Source organism: Triticum urartu, chromosome 6A (assembly GCF_056163025.1).
Source record: "Triticum urartu cultivar PI428250 chromosome 6A, HENAU_Tu73, whole genome shotgun sequence".
NCBI classification, from domain to species: domain Eukaryota; kingdom Viridiplantae; phylum Streptophyta; class Magnoliopsida; order Poales; family Poaceae; genus Triticum; species Triticum urartu.
Window position 1 is genome coordinate 438,509,150 of NC_141878.1, and position 21,413 is coordinate 438,530,562.

The 21,413-nt window shown below is 47.8% G+C and overlaps 1 protein-coding gene across 2 annotated transcripts in view; it reads right to left on the minus strand.

Annotated features, from left to right (window-relative positions):
* Positions 1–21,142, minus strand: part of LOC125513904 (aldehyde dehydrogenase family 3 member F1) — a 33,524-nt gene extending 12,382 nt beyond the window's left edge. The window contains exons 1-3 of one of the 2 annotated variants that reach the window (XM_087528254.1): positions 20,824–21,142; positions 20,689–20,757; positions 20,517–20,613 (exon numbers count right to left, since the gene is read on the minus strand). In XM_087528254.1, the coding sequence (XP_087384380.1) occupies positions 20,517–20,613; positions 20,689–20,757; positions 20,824–21,027 (370 nt within the window). In that variant the 5' untranslated portion in view covers positions 21,028–21,142. The remainder of the gene's footprint in view (positions 1–20,516; positions 20,614–20,688; positions 20,758–20,823) is intronic. The other variant, XM_048679114.2, reaches the window with a different exon arrangement.
* Positions 21,143–21,413: the final 271 nt, after the last annotated feature.

The window sequence follows — 21,413 nt, forward strand, 5'->3', positions numbered from 1 at the left end:
TTCCTCTACTCAAGTGGCCAAGCAGCAGAAGTTTTGGCTTCCTCCTCCTCCGTTCCGTCAGCCGTATCAGCAGAAGAGCAAAGGTGGTAGTGGTTCTTCCCACCCACCCAACCCTGGCTTTCAGAATAAGACTTCGTCTCAAGCTCCAAGATCGAGTGCTCCGTATCACCGTCCGCTTTCAGAGGTCACTTGCAACAAGTGCCAACAGAAGGGTCACTATGCTAACAAGTGTTTCAACCAGAGGCGTCTTCCTCCTCCTCCTGTCAGATCGGCAAGTACAGCTGTGGTCAAGCATAACCCCAAGCATGCCAAGGTGAATTTGATGAATGCAGCTCAGGCAGAGGACTCGTCAGATGTGATCATGGGTAACTTTCCAGTTAACTCTTTTCCAGCAAAAGTTCTTTTTGATACTGGTGCATCGCATTGTTTCATGTCAAGACCATTTGTTTCCAAGCATGACTTCGTTTCATAAATGTTGGGTAAACCTATGGGAGTGGTTTCTCCGGCTAAGTCTATGAGGGCTACTTCAATAGTTCCGGATGTTTCTATCATGATGGGTGATTTCAAGTTTCTGGCTTCTCCAATGGTTCTTGGTAACTAGGATATTGATCTTATTCTTGGGATGGATTGGCTTTCTAAGCACAAGGCTCAGCTTGATTGTGCAGCCAGGCAGATTCAATTGACTCATTCGTCTGAGGATGTAATTGTCTTTGCCGCTCGTGATGATACCATTCGTCTGTTTTCTCTCAATAAGAAGGGTGAATTGGACGCCATCTTGCAAATTCCAGTCGTTTGCGAATATCAAGACGTCTTTCCAGAAGAGCTCCCAGGAATGCCTCCGCACCGGCTAGTTGAATTCGTTATTGAACTTGAGCCTGGCATGGAACCTGTGTGCAAGCGTCCTTACAAGCTCGGACCTGAAGAGTTGAAAGTGCTGAAGAAGCAACTCGATGAGCAGGAAAGAATGGGCCTTATCCGGCCTAGTTCTTCTCCGTGGGGTTGTGGTGTTCTTTTTGTGAAGAAGAAGGATGGAACGGACCGACTTTGTGTTGATTACCGTCCGGTGAACAAGAAGACCATCAAGAACAAATACCCTCTTCCCAACATCAATGAGCTGTTCGAACAACTCAAAGGTACCCAAGTATTCTCCAAGCTTGATCTCCGTATGGGTTATCACCAGATTCGCATTCGTGAAGAAGATATTCCCAAGACAACATTCAGAACAACCTTTGGTTCATATGAATACACTGTCATGTCTTTTGGCCTCGCCAACGCTCCTCCGACGTTCTCTCGCATGATGAACTTCATCTTCAACGCCTACACCAATGACTTCGTTTTGGTCTATCTCGACGACATTCTGGTTTTCTCGAAGAACAAGGAAGATCATGCCAAGCACTTGCGTTTGGTTCTTGATAAGCTCAGGGAACATCAGTTCTACGCCAAGTTCTTCAAGTGCGAATTTTGGCTCGATGAGGTTCTTTATCTTGGTCATGTCATCTCTGCCAAGGGCATTGCCGTGAATCCTGAGAAGGTGTCCGCAATTGTGAATTGGGAACCTCCTCAGAATGTGAAGCAACTCCGCAGTTTTCTCGGTCTCGCAAGCTATTGCCGAAGATTCGTTGAAAACTTTTCTAAGATCACGAAGCCTCTCTCTAATCTTCTTCAGAAGCACGTCAAGTACGTTTGGTCTCCGGAGTGTGATATTGCTTTCAACACTTTGAAAGAGAAATTGATCACTGCTCCAGTTCTGACTCCATCTGATGAATCCAAGTCGTACGAGGTCTTTTGTGATGCCTCTCTCCAAGGTCTTGGCGCAGTATTGATGCAAGAGAAGAAAGTTGTTGCTTATACATCTCGCCAGTTGAAGCCTAATGAGAAGAACTACCCCACTCATGATCTCGAGTTGGCGGCAGTTGTGCATGCTCTTTTGACTTGGAGACATCTTCTATTGAGAAGAAAAGTGGACATTTTCACTGATCACAAGAGTCTCAAGTACATCTTCACTCAGCCTAATCTCAACCTCAGGCAAACTCGATGGGTCGAAATGATTCAAGAGTATAACCCGAGTATCGAGTATACTCCGGGCAAGGCTAATGTGATTGCTGACGCATTGAGCAGGAAGGCTTACTGCAACAGTCTGATTATCAAGCCTTATCAACCCGAGCTTTGTGAAGCTTTCCGCAAGCTTAATCTGCAAGTTGTTCCTCAAGGTTTCCTCGCCAACCTTCAAGTCTCTCCTACCTTAGAAGACCAGATTCGCCAAGCCCAGCTTCTTGATGCTATGGTGAAAAAGGTGAAGATTGGGATTGCCAAGAGTCAGTCCAAGTACAAGTGCTACCGCCTTGATGACAAGGACACTCTTTTCTTCGAGGATCGTATTGTTGTGCCCAAAGGTGAACTCCGTAAACTGATCATGAACGAGGCTCACAATTCTCTCCTCTCCATCCACCCTGGGAGCACGAAGATGTATCAAGACCTTAAGCAAACTTATTGGTGGACTCGAATGAAGCGCGAGATAGCTTAATTCGTGAATGAATGTGATGTCTGCAGAAGAGTGAAGGCAGAACACCAAAGGCCAGCTGGTCTCCTCCAACCTCTTGCCATTCCAGAATGGAAGTTTGACCACATTGAAATGGACTTCGTGACTGGGTTTCCAAAGTCCAAGCGTGGCAATGATGCTATATTTGTTGTCATCGACAAGCTCACCAAAGTGGCTCACTTTCTGCCTATCAAAGAGTCGATCACCGCAGCTCAATTGGCGGAACTCTATACCTCTCGAATTGTCTCTCTGCACGGTATTCCTCAAGTGACATCTTCAGACCGTGGCAGCATTTTTACCTCCAAGTTTTGGGATTCTTTTCAGAAGGCCATGGGCACCAACATCCGCTTCAGCACTGCTTTTCATCCTCAAACAAGCGGTCAAGTCGAGCGTGTCAACCAGATTCTTGAAGATATGCTCAGGGCTTGTGTGATCTCCTTCGGCATGAAGTGGGAGGATGTCTTCCTTATGCTGAATTCTCCTATAACAACAGTTTTCAAGCAAGTTCGGGCAAGGCCCCATTTAAAATTCTGTATGGCAGGAAGTGCCGTACCCCTCTCAACTGGTCTGAAACCGGTGAACGTCAGCTTTTGGGTAATGACTTAATCACAGAAGCAGAAGAAATGTGCAAAGTCATTCGTGATAACCTCAAAGCAGCCCAATCCCGCCAGAAGAGCTACTATGATAGTAAGCACCGTGATTTGGCTTTCGAGATCGAAGATCTTGTTTACCTCCGTGTCTCTCCTATGAAAGGTACTCGTCGCTTCGGTATCAAAGGGAAGCTTGCCCCTAGATACGTGGGACCTTTCAAGATTGTCAGCAAGAGAGGCGACCTCGCCTATCAACTCGAGCTTCCTTCAAACTTTGCAAATGTACATGACGTGTTCCATGTCTCTCAGCTTCGAAAGTGCTTCAAGATTCCTGACCGCACCGTCAACTTCGAGGACATTGAGCTCCAAGAAGATCTCTCTTATCGTGACCACCCAGTTGCTATTCTTGAAGAGACTGAACGCAAGACTCGCAACAAGTCAATCAAATTTCTCAAAGTCAAGTGGTCACACCATTCCGACCGTGAAGCTATCTGGGGACACGAGGATCACCTCCGTTATGAGTACCCGGAGTTCTTTCAGTCCTAGATCTCAGGACGAGATCCTTTCATAGTGGTGGAGTGTTGTAACGCCCCAGATATAACTTGCCCAATTTGTACTCCAACTCTTGCCGTTTTCGGCGTTAAGTTATATTTATTTCTCGGGTTCGGGTCTTTGTCTCCGTGTGTTGTTTTCGTTTTCATGCATCTCATATCATGTCATCATGTGCATTGCATTTGCATACGTGTTCATCTCATGCATTCGAGCATTTTCCCCGTTGTCCGTTTTGCATTCCGGCGCTTCATTCTCCTCCGGTGGTCATTTCTAGCTTTCTTTCGTGTGTGGGGATTAAACATTTCCGGATTGGACCGAGACTTGCCAAGCGGCCTTGGTTTACTACCGGTAGACCGCCTGTCAAGTTTCGTATCATTTGGACTTCGTTTGATACTCCAACGGTTAACCGAGGGACCGAAAAGGCCTCGTGTGTGTTGCAGCCCAACACTCCTCCAATTTAGCCCAAAACCCACCAAACTCTGCTCCATGTCCTAGAGAGTTCGATCACAATCGCGTGGCCGAAAACCACACCTCATTTGGACTCTCCTAGCTCCACTTATGCCTATAAATAGCCCCACAATTTTCGGATCATCTCCCCCTCTCGAAACCCTAAAAATCGGATGCGCCGTGCACCGGACGTGTCCGGCCACGCCGGACTTTGTCCGCCCCACCGCCGCAGCCAACCGCCTCCCGCCACGTGGCCCGCGCCACTCGCCTCCGCCGCCGGCCCGCCAGGCCCATCCCTGGCCCCCGCGCCGCCTCGTCCGGGCTGCCGCCTCCTCGCCCGAGCGCCGCCGCCTCTCTCCTCCGTCCCCGCGCCCGGTGGCCGGAGCCGCCCCGCCACTCGATGCCGGCGACCGCCGCACCTCGCCGCCGCCCCGCCCGGCGCCGAGCCCGCGCCGCCGCCCGGCCGCCACCGACCTCGCCATCGCCGCCGCTACCCCGCCGCGCCTCGGATCCGGCCGGCCCCGCCGTCCGGCCTCCTCCTCTCCAAGCTCCGGCGATCCCGGACGAACTCTGGCGAAGAATCCGGCGACCTCGAAGTCCGTGCCCGTGAACAGTGATTCCAGATCTGGATCTGGAGATATTTTCGGTTGACTTTTTCGTCCCTAACCCTAATTCTTATGTCTACTTTGACCGGCCGTATCTTTGCATCCGTAGCTTTGTTTTGGACATATAGTATATGAAAATGTTCGTCTCGACGAATACATCATTTTGTTCCATTGCATCATTTTCATTTGAGCTCATCTTGATGCTCGAAATGCTGTTATAAGAGGGCTTCGTGAGTTAATTGTCAGATCTGCTAGTTCATCTTAGACTTTTGTCATTTTTGCCATGATTATTGTGTGCATGATATGCCTGTGAGTCCTTCATATGTTTTGTTAAGGATTTTGTCTTCTTTCCAGAGGTGCAACCCATGCATTTTTAGGATGTGTGTGATGACTTGTGCAAGCTTGTAAAGTGAGGCATCCGGTAAATCAGTTTTCAGGGACTTAGTAGTTTTCACTAAGTCTGGGATTATTTAGTTCATGATGCCATATGTTCAGCTTGTTTCCTAGTGATCCGTGCCTCTTTTAAGGATGATCAGTAAAGGAGTTTTGTTAATATTGTTATGGTATATCCATCCATGTCTTTTTTTGCAATTATGGAGCACCCTATCTTGAGTCAATCGAGCTCTACTTTTGCTTCGTTGTGAATCTGGACAGATCGTCAACTTGTTTGCGATTTTGCCGACGTTATTGTAGTTGATCCGTGCATGCTATGCCATTGTTCTTGCCATGTCTAGCTTGCATTTTATGCCTTCTTAATGGATGTATACTTTCCTTGCCATGACTTGCATCGTGGTGAGTGCATCGAGCTCGTTTACGTGCCTTCGTGAGTTATATTTCAGCATGTCTCAGTTTTCACTAAGTCTGAAAACTGATTGTGTTTTAGCTATGTTCGTGTACCCGTTAGTATATTTTGTGAACCCTTTTGGCCCCAGGTCACTTTGGGTCTTTTGTTAAGCTTGTTGAGTAGCTCCATGCCATGTTCTTACTTGTCTTAATTAGGTCATGTTTCATGTTGTTTTGCTGCTCCGAAGAGGGCTTCGTGATCCGAAATTTCAGACAAGTGTTGATTTCACTAAGTCCGAAATCAGCTTTGCATTTGCGTTTTTGCCATGCTTGTTTGAACCTCCTAATGAATTAATTGGCCATAGATCAGTGCTAGACTTTTGTTAAGCATCTTGTGTGCATCCCTGCCATGTATTTTTTTTGTCATGTTTGGTGGCTGTAGCATGTTCATTTCATTGCATTTAGATGCCTACTTGCTGTAAATCGCAGACCGGTGTCAATTTTGAATCGATTGCCATTTCCAAACCGTAACTCCGATTCCGGCGTTCTTTACATCGTTTTCAAGCGATTTCATCTTATCTTTCCGGTGGCACCCTTGGAATTCCAAGTTGGGGCCAGGTTCATGCAATTTCCTGTCATATCTTGCATTTTGCATCCCGCATCGCATCCCGCATAGCATATCATCATTGCATAATATCGCTTGGTCCTTGCACGTGGTTGATTGTGTCCTTGTTGCCTGTTTGTCTTGTTTGGGTAGTGCCGGGAGACGAGTTCACTAACGAGGAGCCCGTTGAGTTTGCTCTTGAGGATCCAGTCAACTTTGACAACTGTGCAGGCAAGATGATCATACCCTCGAAATCACTACTATCTTTGCTATGCTAGTTTGCTCGCTCTTTTGCTATGCCAATGCTACGATGCCTACCTTTTGCTTGTCAGCCTCCCAAATTGCCATGTCAAGCCTCTAACCCACCATTGTCCTAGCAAACCGTTGATTGGCTATGTTACCGCTTTGCTCAGCCCCTCTTATAGCGTTGCTAGTTACAGGTGAAGATTGGAGGCCGTTCCTTATTGGAACATCTTTTATTTACTTGTTGGGATATCATTATATTGCCATGTTATCTTATTGCATCTATATACTTGGTAAAGGGTGGAAGGTTCGGCCTCTCGCCTAGTGTTTTGTTCCACTCTTGCCTCCCTAGTTTCCGTCATATCGGCGTTATGTTCCCGGATTTTGCGTTCCTTACGCGGTTGGGTTATAATGGGAACCCCTTGACTGTCCGCCTTGAATAAAACTCCTCCAGCAGTGCCCAACCTTGGTTTTACCATTTGCCACCTAGCCTTTCCCTTGGGTTTCGCGGACTCAAGGGTCATCTTATTTTACCCCCCCCCCCCCCCCGGGCCAGTGCTCCTCTGAGTGTTGGTCCAACCTAGAGCACCGTGCGGGGCCGTCCCTCGGCAACTTGGGTTACGTTGGCTCCTGTACGCTTAGCTTATCCGGTGTGCCCTGAGAACGAGATATGTGCAGCTCCTATCGGGATTTGTCGGCACAGCGGGTGGTGTTGCTGGACTTGTTTTACCATTATCGAAGTTGTCTTGAATTACCGAGATACCGAGTTTGATCGGAACGTCTTGGGAGGAGGTCTATTCCTTCGTTGACCGTGAGAGCTTGTCATGGGCTAAGTTGGGACTCCCCTGCAGGGATTGAACTTTCGAAAGCCGTGCCCGCGGTTATGGGCAGACGGGAATTTGTTAATGTCCGGTTGTAGATGACTTGAACCTTAATTAATTAAAATGAATCAACTGAGTGTGTTACCGTGATGGCCTCTTCTCGGCGGAGTCCGGGAAGTGGACACGGTGTTGGAGTATGCTTGCGCAGGATGTTCCTCTAGATTCTCGCTCGCGCTTTGCCTCCTCTTCTCGCTCTCTTTTGCGTATAAGTTAGCCACCATATATGCTAGTCGCTTGCTGCAGCTCCACATATATTGCCTTACCCTTCCTATACGCTTAAATAGTTTTGATCGCGAGGGTGTGAGATTGCTGAGTCCCTGTGGCTCACAGATACTATAACTCCAGATGCAGGTCCAGGTGATTCCGCTCCAGGTGACGAGTACGAGCTCAAGTGGGAGTTCGACGAAGACTCTCAGCGTTACTACGTGTCTTTTCCTGATGATCAGTAGTGGTGCCTAGTTGGGGTTTGATTCGGGGCTTTGTCGCATGTTGGGTTCTCTTTTATTTTGGCGCCGTAGTCGGGCCATGAGTGTTTGGATGATGTAATGTTATTTATGTACTTGAATGACGTGGCGAGTGTAAGCCAACTATGTTCTCCCTTTTATTGTTCATATTACATGGGATGTTGTGAAGATTGCCTAACTTGCGACATATGCCCTCAATGCGATTATGTCTCTAAGTCGTGCCTCGACACGTGGGAGCTATAGTCGCATCGAGGGTGTTATAAGTTGGTAATCAGAGCCTTCCCCGACCTTAGGAGCCCCATTGCTTGATCGTTTTTAGCGGCCGAGTTGTGTCTATAAAAATGTTTTGAGTCTTTAGGAATTATATATCGGAGAGTTTAGGAATTCTTTTTACTTCCCAGTCTCCTCATCGCTCTGGTAAGACATCCTGACGTAGAGTTTTGACTCTTCTCTTCTCAAATTTCTCTAAAAAAAATTTTAGGATCACGCGAGTATCTTGTAATCGTTCCGATGGCTTATGATGAGAACATTGTCTTGGTGCCTCTTGTCAGGGGTTTAGTGGAAGTGTCCCGGGGAGTTGAGCTCTGAGGTGTTGTCATCATAATTTTATCGTTGCAATTCTGGAATACTTGAGATATGTTCGCCGACATCGAAAATCTCTTTTATGCAGTTCGTTGGTGAGATAACCTCGACGCCACCCAGTACTGGGGCGGGAGTTCGGGAGTATCGCCATAACTTGTATAACGGTTGCTTTTCGAAGGTTGAGGTAGATGGTTTCCGAAGGTTTCTTGGTTATGTGTTGAAGGATGGATACAGCTGGATGTAGGATTTGCTAGTTTGGGTGAGATATTATGCTTCCCCTGTATCCCCAACACCTGATTGCATAACGGAAAGGTTCGGGAGTTTCATAGGTGGGAATTCTAGTAGCTCTAGTTTTTTTTCTTCTTCCACGGATATTGGTTTGAGATTGAGATTTCTTACCGATTATTCGTTCTCGTTCCGTACCTTGTTGATTTATTTCTCTATCTTAATTCTACGTGGCTTCTCAATTTATGGATATGTGACCATTTCAAGAGGAATGCATTCGTTCATTTTGTTCGGATGTGAAGACTATATGTTGCAATTTCCATTCCGTTGGATTCAGCTTCAATATTTATCTGTCAATGTGCTAATGGTGGTCAACCTCTTCAGGATGGCTCCTCCAACGCGCACGACTCCGAATCCTGATCCGCCACCACCTCCACCTCCTCCAGAGGCATGGCAAGCTGTGATGGCCACAACCAATGCAAACACTCAGCTGATCATGCAAATTCTCCAAGAGCGCAATCAAGGCAGTCAAGGGAATCTAGGCAGCAATCAGAGTCACTTTGCTACACTCAACCAGTTCCTTGCTAACGGGCCAACAACTTTCAGCAATTGTGTTGAGGCAACCGATGCTGACGATTGGCTTGTGGATCTGTGTAAGCATTTCGAGTGCAGTAACGTCAGGCCTGAGGACTTTGTCAAGTTCGCTTCCTTCCAACTCAAAGATCAAGCTGCAGAATGGTTCCAGCAGTACAGGGACTCCAGAGGTGGACGTGTTATCACTTGGGATGATTTCCGTCGAGATTTCCGAGCTCATCATATTCCGCAGAGCGTGGTTGAAAGCAAGCATGAGGAATTCCGCAATCTGAAGAAAGGCTCTTTGTCTGTCTATGACTACAACAAGTTGTTCCAGAAGCTCGCCCGCTTTGCCAAGCAGGACATGCCTGATGAGAAGAGCATGATATATCAGTTCAGGGGTGGTCTCAGAGAAGAAATTTAGCTCGCTCTTATCCTCTTTGAGCCCTTGAGGTACGATGCGTTCTACAACATGGCACTGAAGCAAGAGGCTGCTCAGTTGAGGTGTGATGCTTCCAAGAAGCGAGTCAGAGATGCTACTTCTTCTTCCTCTACTCAAGTGGCCAAGCAGCAGAAGTTTTGGCTTCCTCCTCCTCCGTTCCGTCAGCCGTATCAGCAGAAGAGCAAAGGTGGTAGTGGTTCTTCCCACCCACCCAACCCTGGCTTTCAGAATAAGACTTCGTCTCAAGCTCCAAGATCGAGTGCTCCGTATCACCGTCCGCTTTCAGAGGTCACTTGCAACAAGTGCCAACAGAAGGGTCACTATGCTAACAAGTGTTTCAACCAGAGGCGTCTTCCTCCTCCTCCTGTCAGATCGGCAAGTACAGCTGTGGTCAAGCATAACCCCAAGCATGCCAAGGTGAATTTGATGAATGCAGCTCAGGCAGAGGACTCGTCAGATGTGATCATGGGTAACTTTCCAGTTAACTCTTTTCCAGCAAAAGTTCTTTTTGATACTGGTGCATCGCATTGTTTCATGTCAAGACCATTTGTTTCCAAGCATGACTTCGTTTCATAAATGTTGGGTAAACCTATGGGAGTGGTTTCTCCGGCTAAGTCTATGAGGGCTACTTCAATAGTTCCGGATGTTTCTATCATGATGGGTGATTTCAAGTTTCTGGCTTCTCCAATGGTTCTTGGTAACTAGGATATTGATCTTATTCTTGGGATGGATTGGCTTTCTAAGCACAAGGCTCAGCTTGATTGTGCAGCCAGGCAGATTCAATTGACTCATTCGTCTGAGGATGTAATTGTCTTTGCCGCTCGTGATGATACCATTCGTCTGTTTTCTCTCAATAAGAAGGGTGAATTGGACGCCATCTTGCAAATTCCAGTCGTTTGCGAATATCAAGACGTCTTTCCAGAAGAGCTCCCAGGAATGCCTCCGCACCGGCTAGTTGAATTCGTTATTGAACTTGAGCCTGGCATGGAACCTGTGTGCAAGCGTCCTTACAAGCTCGGACCTGAAGAGTTGAAAGTGCTGAAGAAGCAACTCGATGAGCAGGAAAGAATGGGCCTTATCCGGCCTAGTTCTTCTCCGTGGGGTTGTGGTGTTCTTTTTGTGAAGAAGAAGGATGGAACGGACCGACTTTGTGTTGATTACCGTCCGGTGAACAAGAAGACCATCAAGAACAAATACCCTCTTCCCAACATCAATGAGCTGTTCGAACAACTCAAAGGTACCCAAGTATTCTCCAAGCTTGATCTCCGTATGGGTTATCACCAGATTCGCATTCGTGAAGAAGATATTCCCAAGACAACATTCAGAACAACCTTTGGTTCATATGAATACACTGTCATGTCTTTTGGCCTCGCCAACGCTCCTCCGACGTTCTCTCGCATGATGAACTTCATCTTCAACGCCTACACCAATGACTTCGTTTTGGTCTATCTCGACGACATTCTGGTTTTCTCGAAGAACAAGGAAGATCATGCCAAGCACTTGCGTTTGGTTCTTGATAAGCTCAGGGAACATCAGTTCTACGCCAAGTTCTTCAAGTGCGAATTTTGGCTCGATGAGGTTCTTTATCTTGGTCATGTCATCTCTGCCAAGGGCATTGCCGTGAATCCTGAGAAGGTGTCCGCAATTGTGAATTGGGAACCTCCTCAGAATGTGAAGCAACTCCGCAGTTTTCTCGGTCTCGCAAGCTATTGCCGAAGATTCGTTGAAAACTTTTCTAAGATCACGAAGCCTCTCTCTAATCTTCTTCAGAAGCACGTCAAGTACGTTTGGTCTCCGGAGTGTGATATTGCTTTCAACACTTTGAAAGAGAAATTGATCACTGCTCCAGTTCTGACTCCATCTGATGAATCCAAGTCGTACGAGGTCTTTTGTGATGCCTCTCTCCAAGGTCTTGGCGCAGTATTGATGCAAGAGAAGAAAGTTGTTGCTTATACATCTCGCCAGTTGAAGCCTAATGAGAAGAACTACCCCACTCATGATCTCGAGTTGGCGGCAGTTGTGCATGCTCTTTTGACTTGGAGACATCTTCTATTGAGAAGAAAAGTGGACATTTTCACTGATCACAAGAGTCTCAAGTACATCTTCACTCAGCCTAATCTCAACCTCAGGCAAACTCGATGGGTCGAAATGATTCAAGAGTATAACCCGAGTATCGAGTATACTCCGGGCAAGGCTAATGTGATTGCTGACGCATTGAGCAGGAAGGCTTACTGCAACAGTCTGATTATCAAGCCTTATCAACCCGAGCTTTGTGAAGCTTTCCGCAAGCTTAATCTGCAAGTTGTTCCTCAAGGTTTCCTCGCCAACCTTCAAGTCTCTCCTACCTTAGAAGACCAGATTCGCCAAGCCCAGCTTCTTGATGCTATGGTGAAAAAGGTGAAGATTGGGATTGCCAAGAGTCAGTCCAAGTACAAGTGCTACCGCCTTGATGACAAGGACACTCTTTTCTTCGAGGATCGTATTGTTGTGCCCAAAGGTGAACTCCGTAAACTGATCATGAACGAGGCTCACAATTCTCTCCTCTCCATCCACCCTGGGAGCACGAAGATGTATCAAGACCTTAAGCAAACTTATTGGTGGACTCGAATGAAGCGCGAGATAGCTTAATTCGTGAATGAATGTGATGTCTGCAGAAGAGTGAAGGCAGAACACCAAAGGCCAGCTGGTCTCCTCCAACCTCTTGCCATTCCAGAATGGAAGTTTGACCACATTGAAATGGACTTCGTGACTGGGTTTCCAAAGTCCAAGCGTGGCAATGATGCTATATTTGTTGTCATCGACAAGCTCACCAAAGTGGCTCACTTTCTGCCTATCAAAGAGTCGATCACCGCAGCTCAATTGGCGGAACTCTATACCTCTCGAATTGTCTCTCTGCACGGTATTCCTCAAGTGACATCTTCAGACCGTGGCAGCATTTTTACCTCCAAGTTTTGGGATTCTTTTCAGAAGGCCATGGGCACCAACATCCGCTTCAGCACTGCTTTTCATCCTCAAACAAGCGGTCAAGTCGAGCGTGTCAACCAGATTCTTGAAGATATGCTCAGGGCTTGTGTGATCTCCTTCGGCATGAAGTGGGAGGATGTCTTCCTTATGCTGAATTCTCCTATAACAACAGTTTTCAAGCAAGTTCGGGCAAGGCCCCATTTAAAATTCTGTATGGCAGGAAGTGCCGTACCCCTCTCAACTGGTCTGAAACCGGTGAACGTCAGCTTTTGGGTAATGACTTAATCACAGAAGCAGAAGAAATGTGCAAAGTCATTCGTGATAACCTCAAAGCAGCCCAATCCCGCCAGAAGAGCTACTATGATAGTAAGCACCGTGATTTGGCTTTCGAGATCGAAGATCTTGTTTACCTCCGTGTCTCTCCTATGAAAGGTACTTGTCGCTTCGGTATCAAAGGGAAGCTTGCCCCTAGATACGTGGGACCTTTCAAGATTGTCAGCAAGAGAGGCGACCTCGCCTATCAACTCGAGCTTCCTTCAAACTTTGTAAATGTTCATGACGTGTTCCATGTCTCTCAGCTTCGAAAGTGCTTCAAGATTCCTGACCGCACCGTCAACTTCGAGGACATTGAGCTCCAAGAAGATCTCTCTTATCGTGACCACCCAGTTGCTATTCTTGAAGAGACTGAACGCAAGACTCGCAACAAGTCAATCAAATTTCTCAAAGTCAAGTGGTCACACCATTCCGACCGTGAAGCTATCTGGGGACACGAGGATCACCTCCGTTATGAGTACCCGGAGTTCTTTCAGTCCTAGATCTCAGGACGAGATCCTTTCATAGTGGTGGAGTGTTGTAACGCCCCAGATATAACTTGCCCAATTTGTACTCCAACTCTTGCCGTTTTCGGCGTTAAGTTATATTTATTTCTCGGGTTCGGGTCTTTGTCTCCGTGTGTTGTTTTCGTTTTCATGCATCTCATATCATGTCATCATGTGCATTGCATTTGCATACGTGTTCATCTCATGCATTCGAGCATTTGCGTTGTCCGTTTTGCATTCCGGCGCTTCATTCTCCTCCGGTGGTCATTTCTAGCTTTCTTTCGTGTGTGGGGATTAAACATTTCCGGATTAGACCGAGACTTGCCAAGCGGCCTTGGTTTACTACCGGTAGACCGCCTGTCAAGTTTCGTATCATTTGGACTTCGTTTGATACTCCAACGGTTAACCGAGGGACCGAAAAGGCCTCGTGTGTGTTGCAGCCCAACACCCCTCCAATTTGGCCCAAAACCCACCAAACTCTGCTCCATGTCCTAGAGAGTTCGATCACGATCGCGTGGCCGAAAACCACACCTCATTTGGACTCTCCTAGCTCCACCTATGCCTATAAATAGCCCCACAATTTTCGGATCATCTCCCCCTCTCGAAACCCTAAAAATCGGATGCGCCGCGCACCGGACGTGTCCGGCCATGCCGGACTTTGTCCGCCCCACCGCCGCAGCCAACCGCCTCCCGCCACGTGGCCCGCGCCACTCGCCTCCGCCGCCGGCCCGCCAGGCCCATCCCTGGCCCCCGCGCCGCCTCGTCCGGGCTGCCGCCTCCTCGCCCGAGCGCCGCCGCCTCTCTCCTCCGTCCCCGCGCCCGGTGGCCGGAGCCGCCCCGCCACTCGATGCCGGTGACCGCCGCACCTCGCCGCCGCCCCGCCCGGCGCCGAGCCCGCGCCGCCGCCCGGCCGCCACCGACCTCGCCATCGCCGCCGCTACCCCGCCGCGCCTCGGATCCGGCCGGCCCCGCCGTCCGGCCTCCTCCTCTCCAAGCTCCGGCGATCCCGGACGAACTCTGGCGAAGAATCCGGCGACCTCGAAGTCCGTGCCCGTGAACAGTGATTCCAGATCTGGATCTGGAGATATTTTCGGTTGACTTTTTCGTCCCTAACCCTAATTCTTATGTCTACTTTGACCGGCCGTATCTTTGCATCCGTAGCTTCGTTTTGGACATATAGTATATGAAAATGTTCGCCTCGACGAATACATCATTTCGTTCCATTGCATCATTTTCATTTGAGCTCATCTTGATGCTCGAAATACTGTTATAAGAGGGCTTCGTGAGTTAATTGTCAGATCTGCTAGTTCATCTTAGACTTTTGTCATTTTTGCCATGATTATTGTGTGCATGATATGCCTGTGAGTCCTTCATATGTTTTGTTAAGGATTTTGTCTTCTTTCCAGAGGTGCAACCCATGCATTTTTAGGATGTGTGTGATGACTTGTGCAAGCTTGTAAAGTGAGGCATCCGGTAAATCAGTTTTCAGGGACTTAGTAGTTTTCACTAAGTCTGGGATTATTTAGTTCATGATGCCATATGTTCAGCTTGTTTCCTAGTGATCCGTGCCTCTTTTAAGGATGATCAGTAAAGGAGTTTTGTTAATATTGTTATGGTATATCCATCCATGTCTTTTTTTGCAATTATGGAGCACCCTATCTTGAGTCAATCGAGCTCTACTTTTGCTTCGTTGTGAATCTGGACAGATCGTCAACTTGTTTGCGATTTTGCCGACGTTATTGTAGTTGATCCGTGCATGCTATGCCATTGTTCTTGCCATGTCTAGCTTGCATTTTATGCCTTCTTAATGGATGTATACTTTCCTTGCCATGACTTGCATCGTGGTGAGTGCATCGAGCTCGTTTACGTGCCTTCGTGAGTTATATTTCAGCATGTCTCAGTTTTCACTAAGTCTGAAAACTGATTGTGTTTTAGCTATGTTCGTGTACCCGTTAGTATATTTTGTGAACCCTTTTGGCCCCAGGTCACTTTGGGTCTTTTGTTAAGCTTGTTGAGTAGCTCCATGCCATGTTCTTACTTGTCTTAATTAGGTCATTTTTCATGTTGTTTTGCTGCTCCGAAGAGGGCTTCGTGATCCGAAATTTCAGACAAGTGTTGATTTCACTAAGTCCGAAATCAGCTTTGCATTTGCGTTTTTGCCATGCTTGTTTGAACCTCCTAATGAATGAATTGGCCGTAGCTCAGTGCTAGACTTTTGTTAAGCATCTTGTGTGCATCCCTGCCATGTATTTTTTTGTCATGTTTGGTGGCTGTAGCATGTTTATTTCATTGCATTTAGATGCCTACTTGCTGTAAATCGCAGACCGGTGTCAATTTTGAATCGATTGCCATTTCCAAACCGTAACTCCGATTCCGGCGTTCTTTACATCGTTTTCAAGCGATTTCATCTTATCTTTCCAGTGGCACCCTTGGAATTCCAAGTTGGGGCCAGGTTCATGCAATTTTCTGTCATATCTTGCATTTTGCATCCCGCATCGCATCCCGCATAGCATATCATCATTGCATAATATCGCTTGGTCCTTGCACGTGGTTGATTGTGTCCTTGTTGCCTGTTTGTCTTGTTTGGGTAGTGCCGGGAGACGAGTTCGCTAACGAGGAGCCCGTTGAGTTTGCTCTTGAGGATCCAGTCAACTTTGACAACTGTGCAGGCAAGATGATCATACCCTCGAAATCACTACTATCTTTGCTATGCTAGTTTGCTCGCTCTTTTGCTATGCCAATGCTACGATGCCTACCTTTTGCTTGTCAGCCTCCCAAATTGCCATGTCAAGCGTCTAACCCACCATTGTCCTAGCAAACCGTTGATTGACTATGTTACCGCTTTGCTCAGCCCCTCTTATAGCGTTGCTAGTTGCAGGTGAAGATTGGAGGCCGTTCCTTATTGGAACATCTTTTATTTACTTGTTGGGATATCATTATATTGCCATGTTATCTTATTGCATCTATATACTTGGTAAAGGGTGGAAGGCTCGGCCTCTCGCCTAGTGTTTTGTTCCACTCTTGCCTCCCTAGTTTCCGTCATATCGGCGTTATGTTCCCGGATTTTGCGTTCCTTACGCGGTTGGGTTATAATGGGAACCCCTTGACTGTCCGCCTTGAATAAAACTCCTCCAGCAGTGCCCAACCTTGGTTTTACCATTTGCCACCTAGCCTTTCCCTTGGGTTTCGCGGACTCAAGGGTCATCTTATTTTACCCCCCCGGGCCAGTGCTCCTCTGAGTGTTGGTCCAACCTAGAGCACCGTGCGGGGCCGTCCCTCGGCAACTTGGGTTACGTTGGCTCCCGTACGCTTAGCTTATCCGGTGTGCCCTGAGAACGAGATATGTGCAGCTCCTATCGGGATTTGTCGGCACAGCGGGTGGTGTTGCTGGACTTGTTTTACCATTATCGAAGTTGTCTTGAATTACCGAGATACCGAGTTTGATCGGAACGTCTTGGGAGGAGGTCTATTCCTTCGTTGACCGTGAGAGCTTGTCATGGGCTAAGTTGGGACTCCCCTGCAGGGATTGAACTTTCGAAAGCCGTGCCCGCGGTTATGGGCAGATGGGAATTTGTTAATGTCCGGTTGTAGATGACTTGAACCTTAATTAATTAAAATGAATCAACTGAGTGTGTTACCGTGATGGCCTCTTCTCGGCGGAGTCCGGGAAATGGACACGGTGTTGGAGTATGCTTGCGCAGGATGTTCCTCTAGATTCTCGCTCGCGCTTTGCCTCCTCTTCTCGCTCTCTTTTGCGTATAAGTTAGCCACCATATATGCTAGTCGCTTGCTGCAGCTCCACATATATTGCCTTACCCTTCCTATACGCTTAAATAGTTTTGATCGCGAGGGTGTGAGATTGCTGAGTCCCTGTGGCTCACAGATACTATAACTCCAGATGCAGGTCCAGGTGATTCCGCTCCAGGTGACGAGTACGAGCTCAAGTGGGAGTTCGACGAAGACTCTCAGCGTTACTACGTGTCTTTTCCTGATGATCAGTAGTGGTGCCTAGTTGGGGTTTGATTCGGGGCTTTGTCGCATGTTGGGTTCTCTTTTATTTTGGCGCCGTAGTCGGGCCATGAGTGTTTGGATGATGTAATGTTATTTATGTACTTGCATGACGTGGCGAGTGTAAGCCAACTATGTTCTCCCTTTTATTGTTCATATTACATGGGATGTTGTGAAGATTGCCTAACTTGCGACATATGCCTTCAATGCGATTATGTCTCTAAGTCGTGCCTCGACACGTGGGAGCTATAGTCGCATCGAGGGTGTTATATACATGACGTGTACAGGGCGATAAGTGGCGAGAGCGTGTGTGAAGAAGTACACCCCTGCAGGGTTATCATTATCTATTCGAATAGCCGGATTCCTCGGATATGGAAACTTGGACCCCTTGTATAGTTCATAGACAAGTGAAAGTGGATACTCTAAAATGCGCAAGATAAGCGTGAGTGCTATGGATGGCCTTCTCGTAGGGAGACGGGAGCGGATCCATAGTGGTGTATTGATATGGTGAATTTGTGGACTCATGTGCGCCACCTCAAAAGAGTTACTTGCAGTCGTAGTTCAGGTTAGCCACCGAGTCAAAGCTGGCTTGCTGCAGTGAACTCCACCACCCCTTTGTTGATACCGATGCATATGTAGATAGTTCTAATGTAAGTCTTGCTGGGTACATTTGTACTCACGTTTGCTTATTTTATGTTTTGCAGAGAGACTTCAGTCTCGCTAGAAGTTCCGCTTGGATTTCGACGTTTAGCTTGTTACCTCAGCTACGATCTTGTGCCCTCGGCAGGATCTGGTAGATAGTCAGGCTTCTCAACCTTTTTCATTTATAGATGTCTGTACTCAGACATGTTAAGCTTCCGCGTGTGCTTTGACTTGTATGCTCTGAATATTGGGTCATGAGACCCATGTTTGTAATATCTCGCTCCTCGGAGCCTAATGAATAAATACTTGAGTCGTAGAGTTATGTTGTGATGCCATGTTGTATTTACACATATCAAGCATATTGTGTGTATGGTTGAAATGCTTGGTATGTATGGGATCCGACAATCTAGTTGTTTATTCTTGGCAGCCTCTCTTATGGGGAAATGTAGTCTAGTGCTTCCATTAGCCATAGTAGTCCGCTACAGCCCGGTTCACCGGAGTCCTACTAGCCCAGCACTACTGCTCAGGACACTTGACTGGCCGGCATGTGTTTCACCTCGTTCCTGTGTCTGTCCCTTCGGGGAAATGTCACGCGGTGACATCCGGAGTCCTGCCTAGCCTGCTACAGCCCGGGTTACCGGAGTCCTGTTAGCCCAATGCTACAGCCCGGATTCACACGCTGTTGACCGACATGCTCGAGGTTGATTCATGTATGCCTGTCCCCATGGGTTAGTGCCGCTTTGGGTTCACGACTAGCCATGTCGGCCCGGGTTCTCTGTCATATGGATACTAGCGGCACTATCATATACGTGAGGCAAAAGGCGCAAATGGTCCCGGCCCAGGTAAGGTGGCACCCGTGGGAATACCGTGCGTGAGGCCGCAAAGTGATATGATGTGTTACATGCTAGATCGGTGTGACTTAGGATCGGGGTCCTGACACCACACACCTACGTGTGGGCAAAACAACTAATGCCCACACACATATTTTTTTCCCTCCTGAACCCTCTCACACGCGTGCGTGTGGGCGAAGTTGATAACGCCCACACGCCCGTATGTCAGGCCTCGTACCCTTCTAGTCCCGCACGCGACGCATGATGCCCACCGCGCGCCCGCAGTTGCCATGGTCCAGACCCTCGTCCATGTTCGTTTATATGCAGTTGCCATGTCGCTGAATTATGGTTGCCATGTCGGACAACTGCAGTTGCCATGGTTGCTCAACTGTAGTTGCCATGTATGGTCTGATCTAATGTATTGCCATGATTTCATAACTTTAGGAGTTGCCACATACTAACACTAGGCAGTTGAGAGAGTTGCCATGTGCTCACAAGCATGCTAGGGCAGTTGCCATGTAAAAAAGAAGAGTTGCCATCTGCTTACGTGCACGTTAGGGCAGTTGCCATGTACGTGCACGTTGGGGCAGTTGCCATGTACCATGCAAAAACACATGGCAACTCGGTAAAAGACAGTTGCCATCTGCTTACGTGCACACTAGGCAGTTGCCGTGTACCCTGCAAAAACACATGGCAACTCGGGTAAAAAAAGAGAGTTGCCACCTGCTTATAAAGCACACTAGAGCCAGTTGCCATGTGCGCTGCAAAAATACATGGCAACTAGCAGTTTACGTGTGGGAGAGGAGGCGGGCGTGTGGGCGAGATGGCAAATGCCCACACACCAGCCCTTGTGCGTGACTGAAAACTGGTGTGTGGGTGAACTGCTAAACGCCCACACACCGGCCCCTCCGTGTGATAAAACGGATGTGTGGGCGAACTATGCCACACACCACACACACGCCTTGTCTTACGTGGCACAGAAAATCAGCCAGATTGTGTCAAAATTCGTGCATATAGTACTGGACGGTGATGAATGCGTGTGGTCGAGATAGTCAACGCCCACGCGTGTGGACGTTAACATTTCCGTTATTTATTTATTCTTCTTTTATGTTTTTGGCTGTGTGCATCTCAATATCTTGATATTGTATCGTTCTAGAGACCGGGTATGATCTTGATATTAATGTGTTAACTTTTATTATTGTTAGTGTTTTATTCATATTAAAAAATGCAGTTAGAAGAAGGAAAAAAGGGAACAGCCTTACGCATATCAAATTATCAACCTGTCATAAAAGTGACCAGCCAACCAACATGTATAGTGAAAATAGAAGGCACTTGTCACAATCGCAAGACTGCACCCAGCTTGTTGCCATCAGAAAGGTTGTTTGAACTCAGACCTCGTACAGCACCGCTGTTCTTTGGTCGTACGAGCATGTGAGGTCCTTTGGCAGTAAACCATGTGAGCGTACAGCGAGCCAACAACACCTCGTAATCGTCTTCTTGAACTTCTTTCCTCTTTCCCGTTTCGAAAAAAAAACTTCTTTCCTCTTTCGATGCTACGCTGGTACTAGTGGCGAGATTCGTTTTTTAGATGCTAGCGGTGAGCATTGGTCTGTCAAGATTGATTTTTACCGACTTCATCGTCTATTCATCTCATTGCAAAGATAATGAAGAACTGAGAGAACAGGTATCATGAAACTGAAGGGATTGTGGAGCAAAGAGGGCACCTATTGGAAGATTCCAGCAGGAGAAAATGAGCACGACCCCGAGCGGCTCCGGCAGCACCAGCGCCGTCGCCGGAAAGGAAACCAGCGGCGTAGGAGCCTACACTGACAAAAACAAGAAGTCATGCAGCAGCCCAATGACGTTTGTAAGCCATGAAGATTGGCAAGGGCTTGCCTTCTCAGGGGCCGCCCATTTCTCGAGGTTTTGCAGCGTGTGCTTGATGGACTTGACGAGAACCCCGACCTAGAGACCAGCAGCACAGATCAGGGAAGAGCTTGGCTAAACGAAGCACGAACCGTCTGTTAATACCTCGTCCCTGAAGGATTCAGTCCGGTGCTTGCCGAGGTCGTCGTGGAGCGCGTCGAAGATCTCCTCCTCCTTCTCCGTCAGGAGCCTGATGAGCCCCTTGAGCTGCGACCGCCTCCATGAGAGGTCCTTGGTCCTGCCGCTCTTGTACACCACTCGCAGGCTGCTCACCAGGCTCCCCAAGCCAATGGCCGGCTTCTCCTCCATGGTTCCCGTGGATGGATGGATGGATGCAAGGGGCGTGCACCAGCGTAGCTTGGCTTGAGCTGAGCATATGCGGGCGACCCAACGTGTGTTAAATAGGCAACCAGCCGGAGCGAGGCAGACAGACTGGTAGTGTGTCGTGGTTCATGCGGAGCGAACAGGGCAGTTTATGGACCGTGATTACCCAAATCCACAATTTCTTTTGCGGGAACCCAAATCCGCATTAACTTGAGGAGTTGGGGCCTTTTAAATATACTGAGTTGTACAGTACACGGACTGAAATCGTAGTCGCTCTTAATAATATTTTGATTCATCAGGAGATTATTTGGTTCAGCAATCTATGTGAGCATCTCCAGCCGCGTCCCCAACATGTCCTCATTAGGCGATTT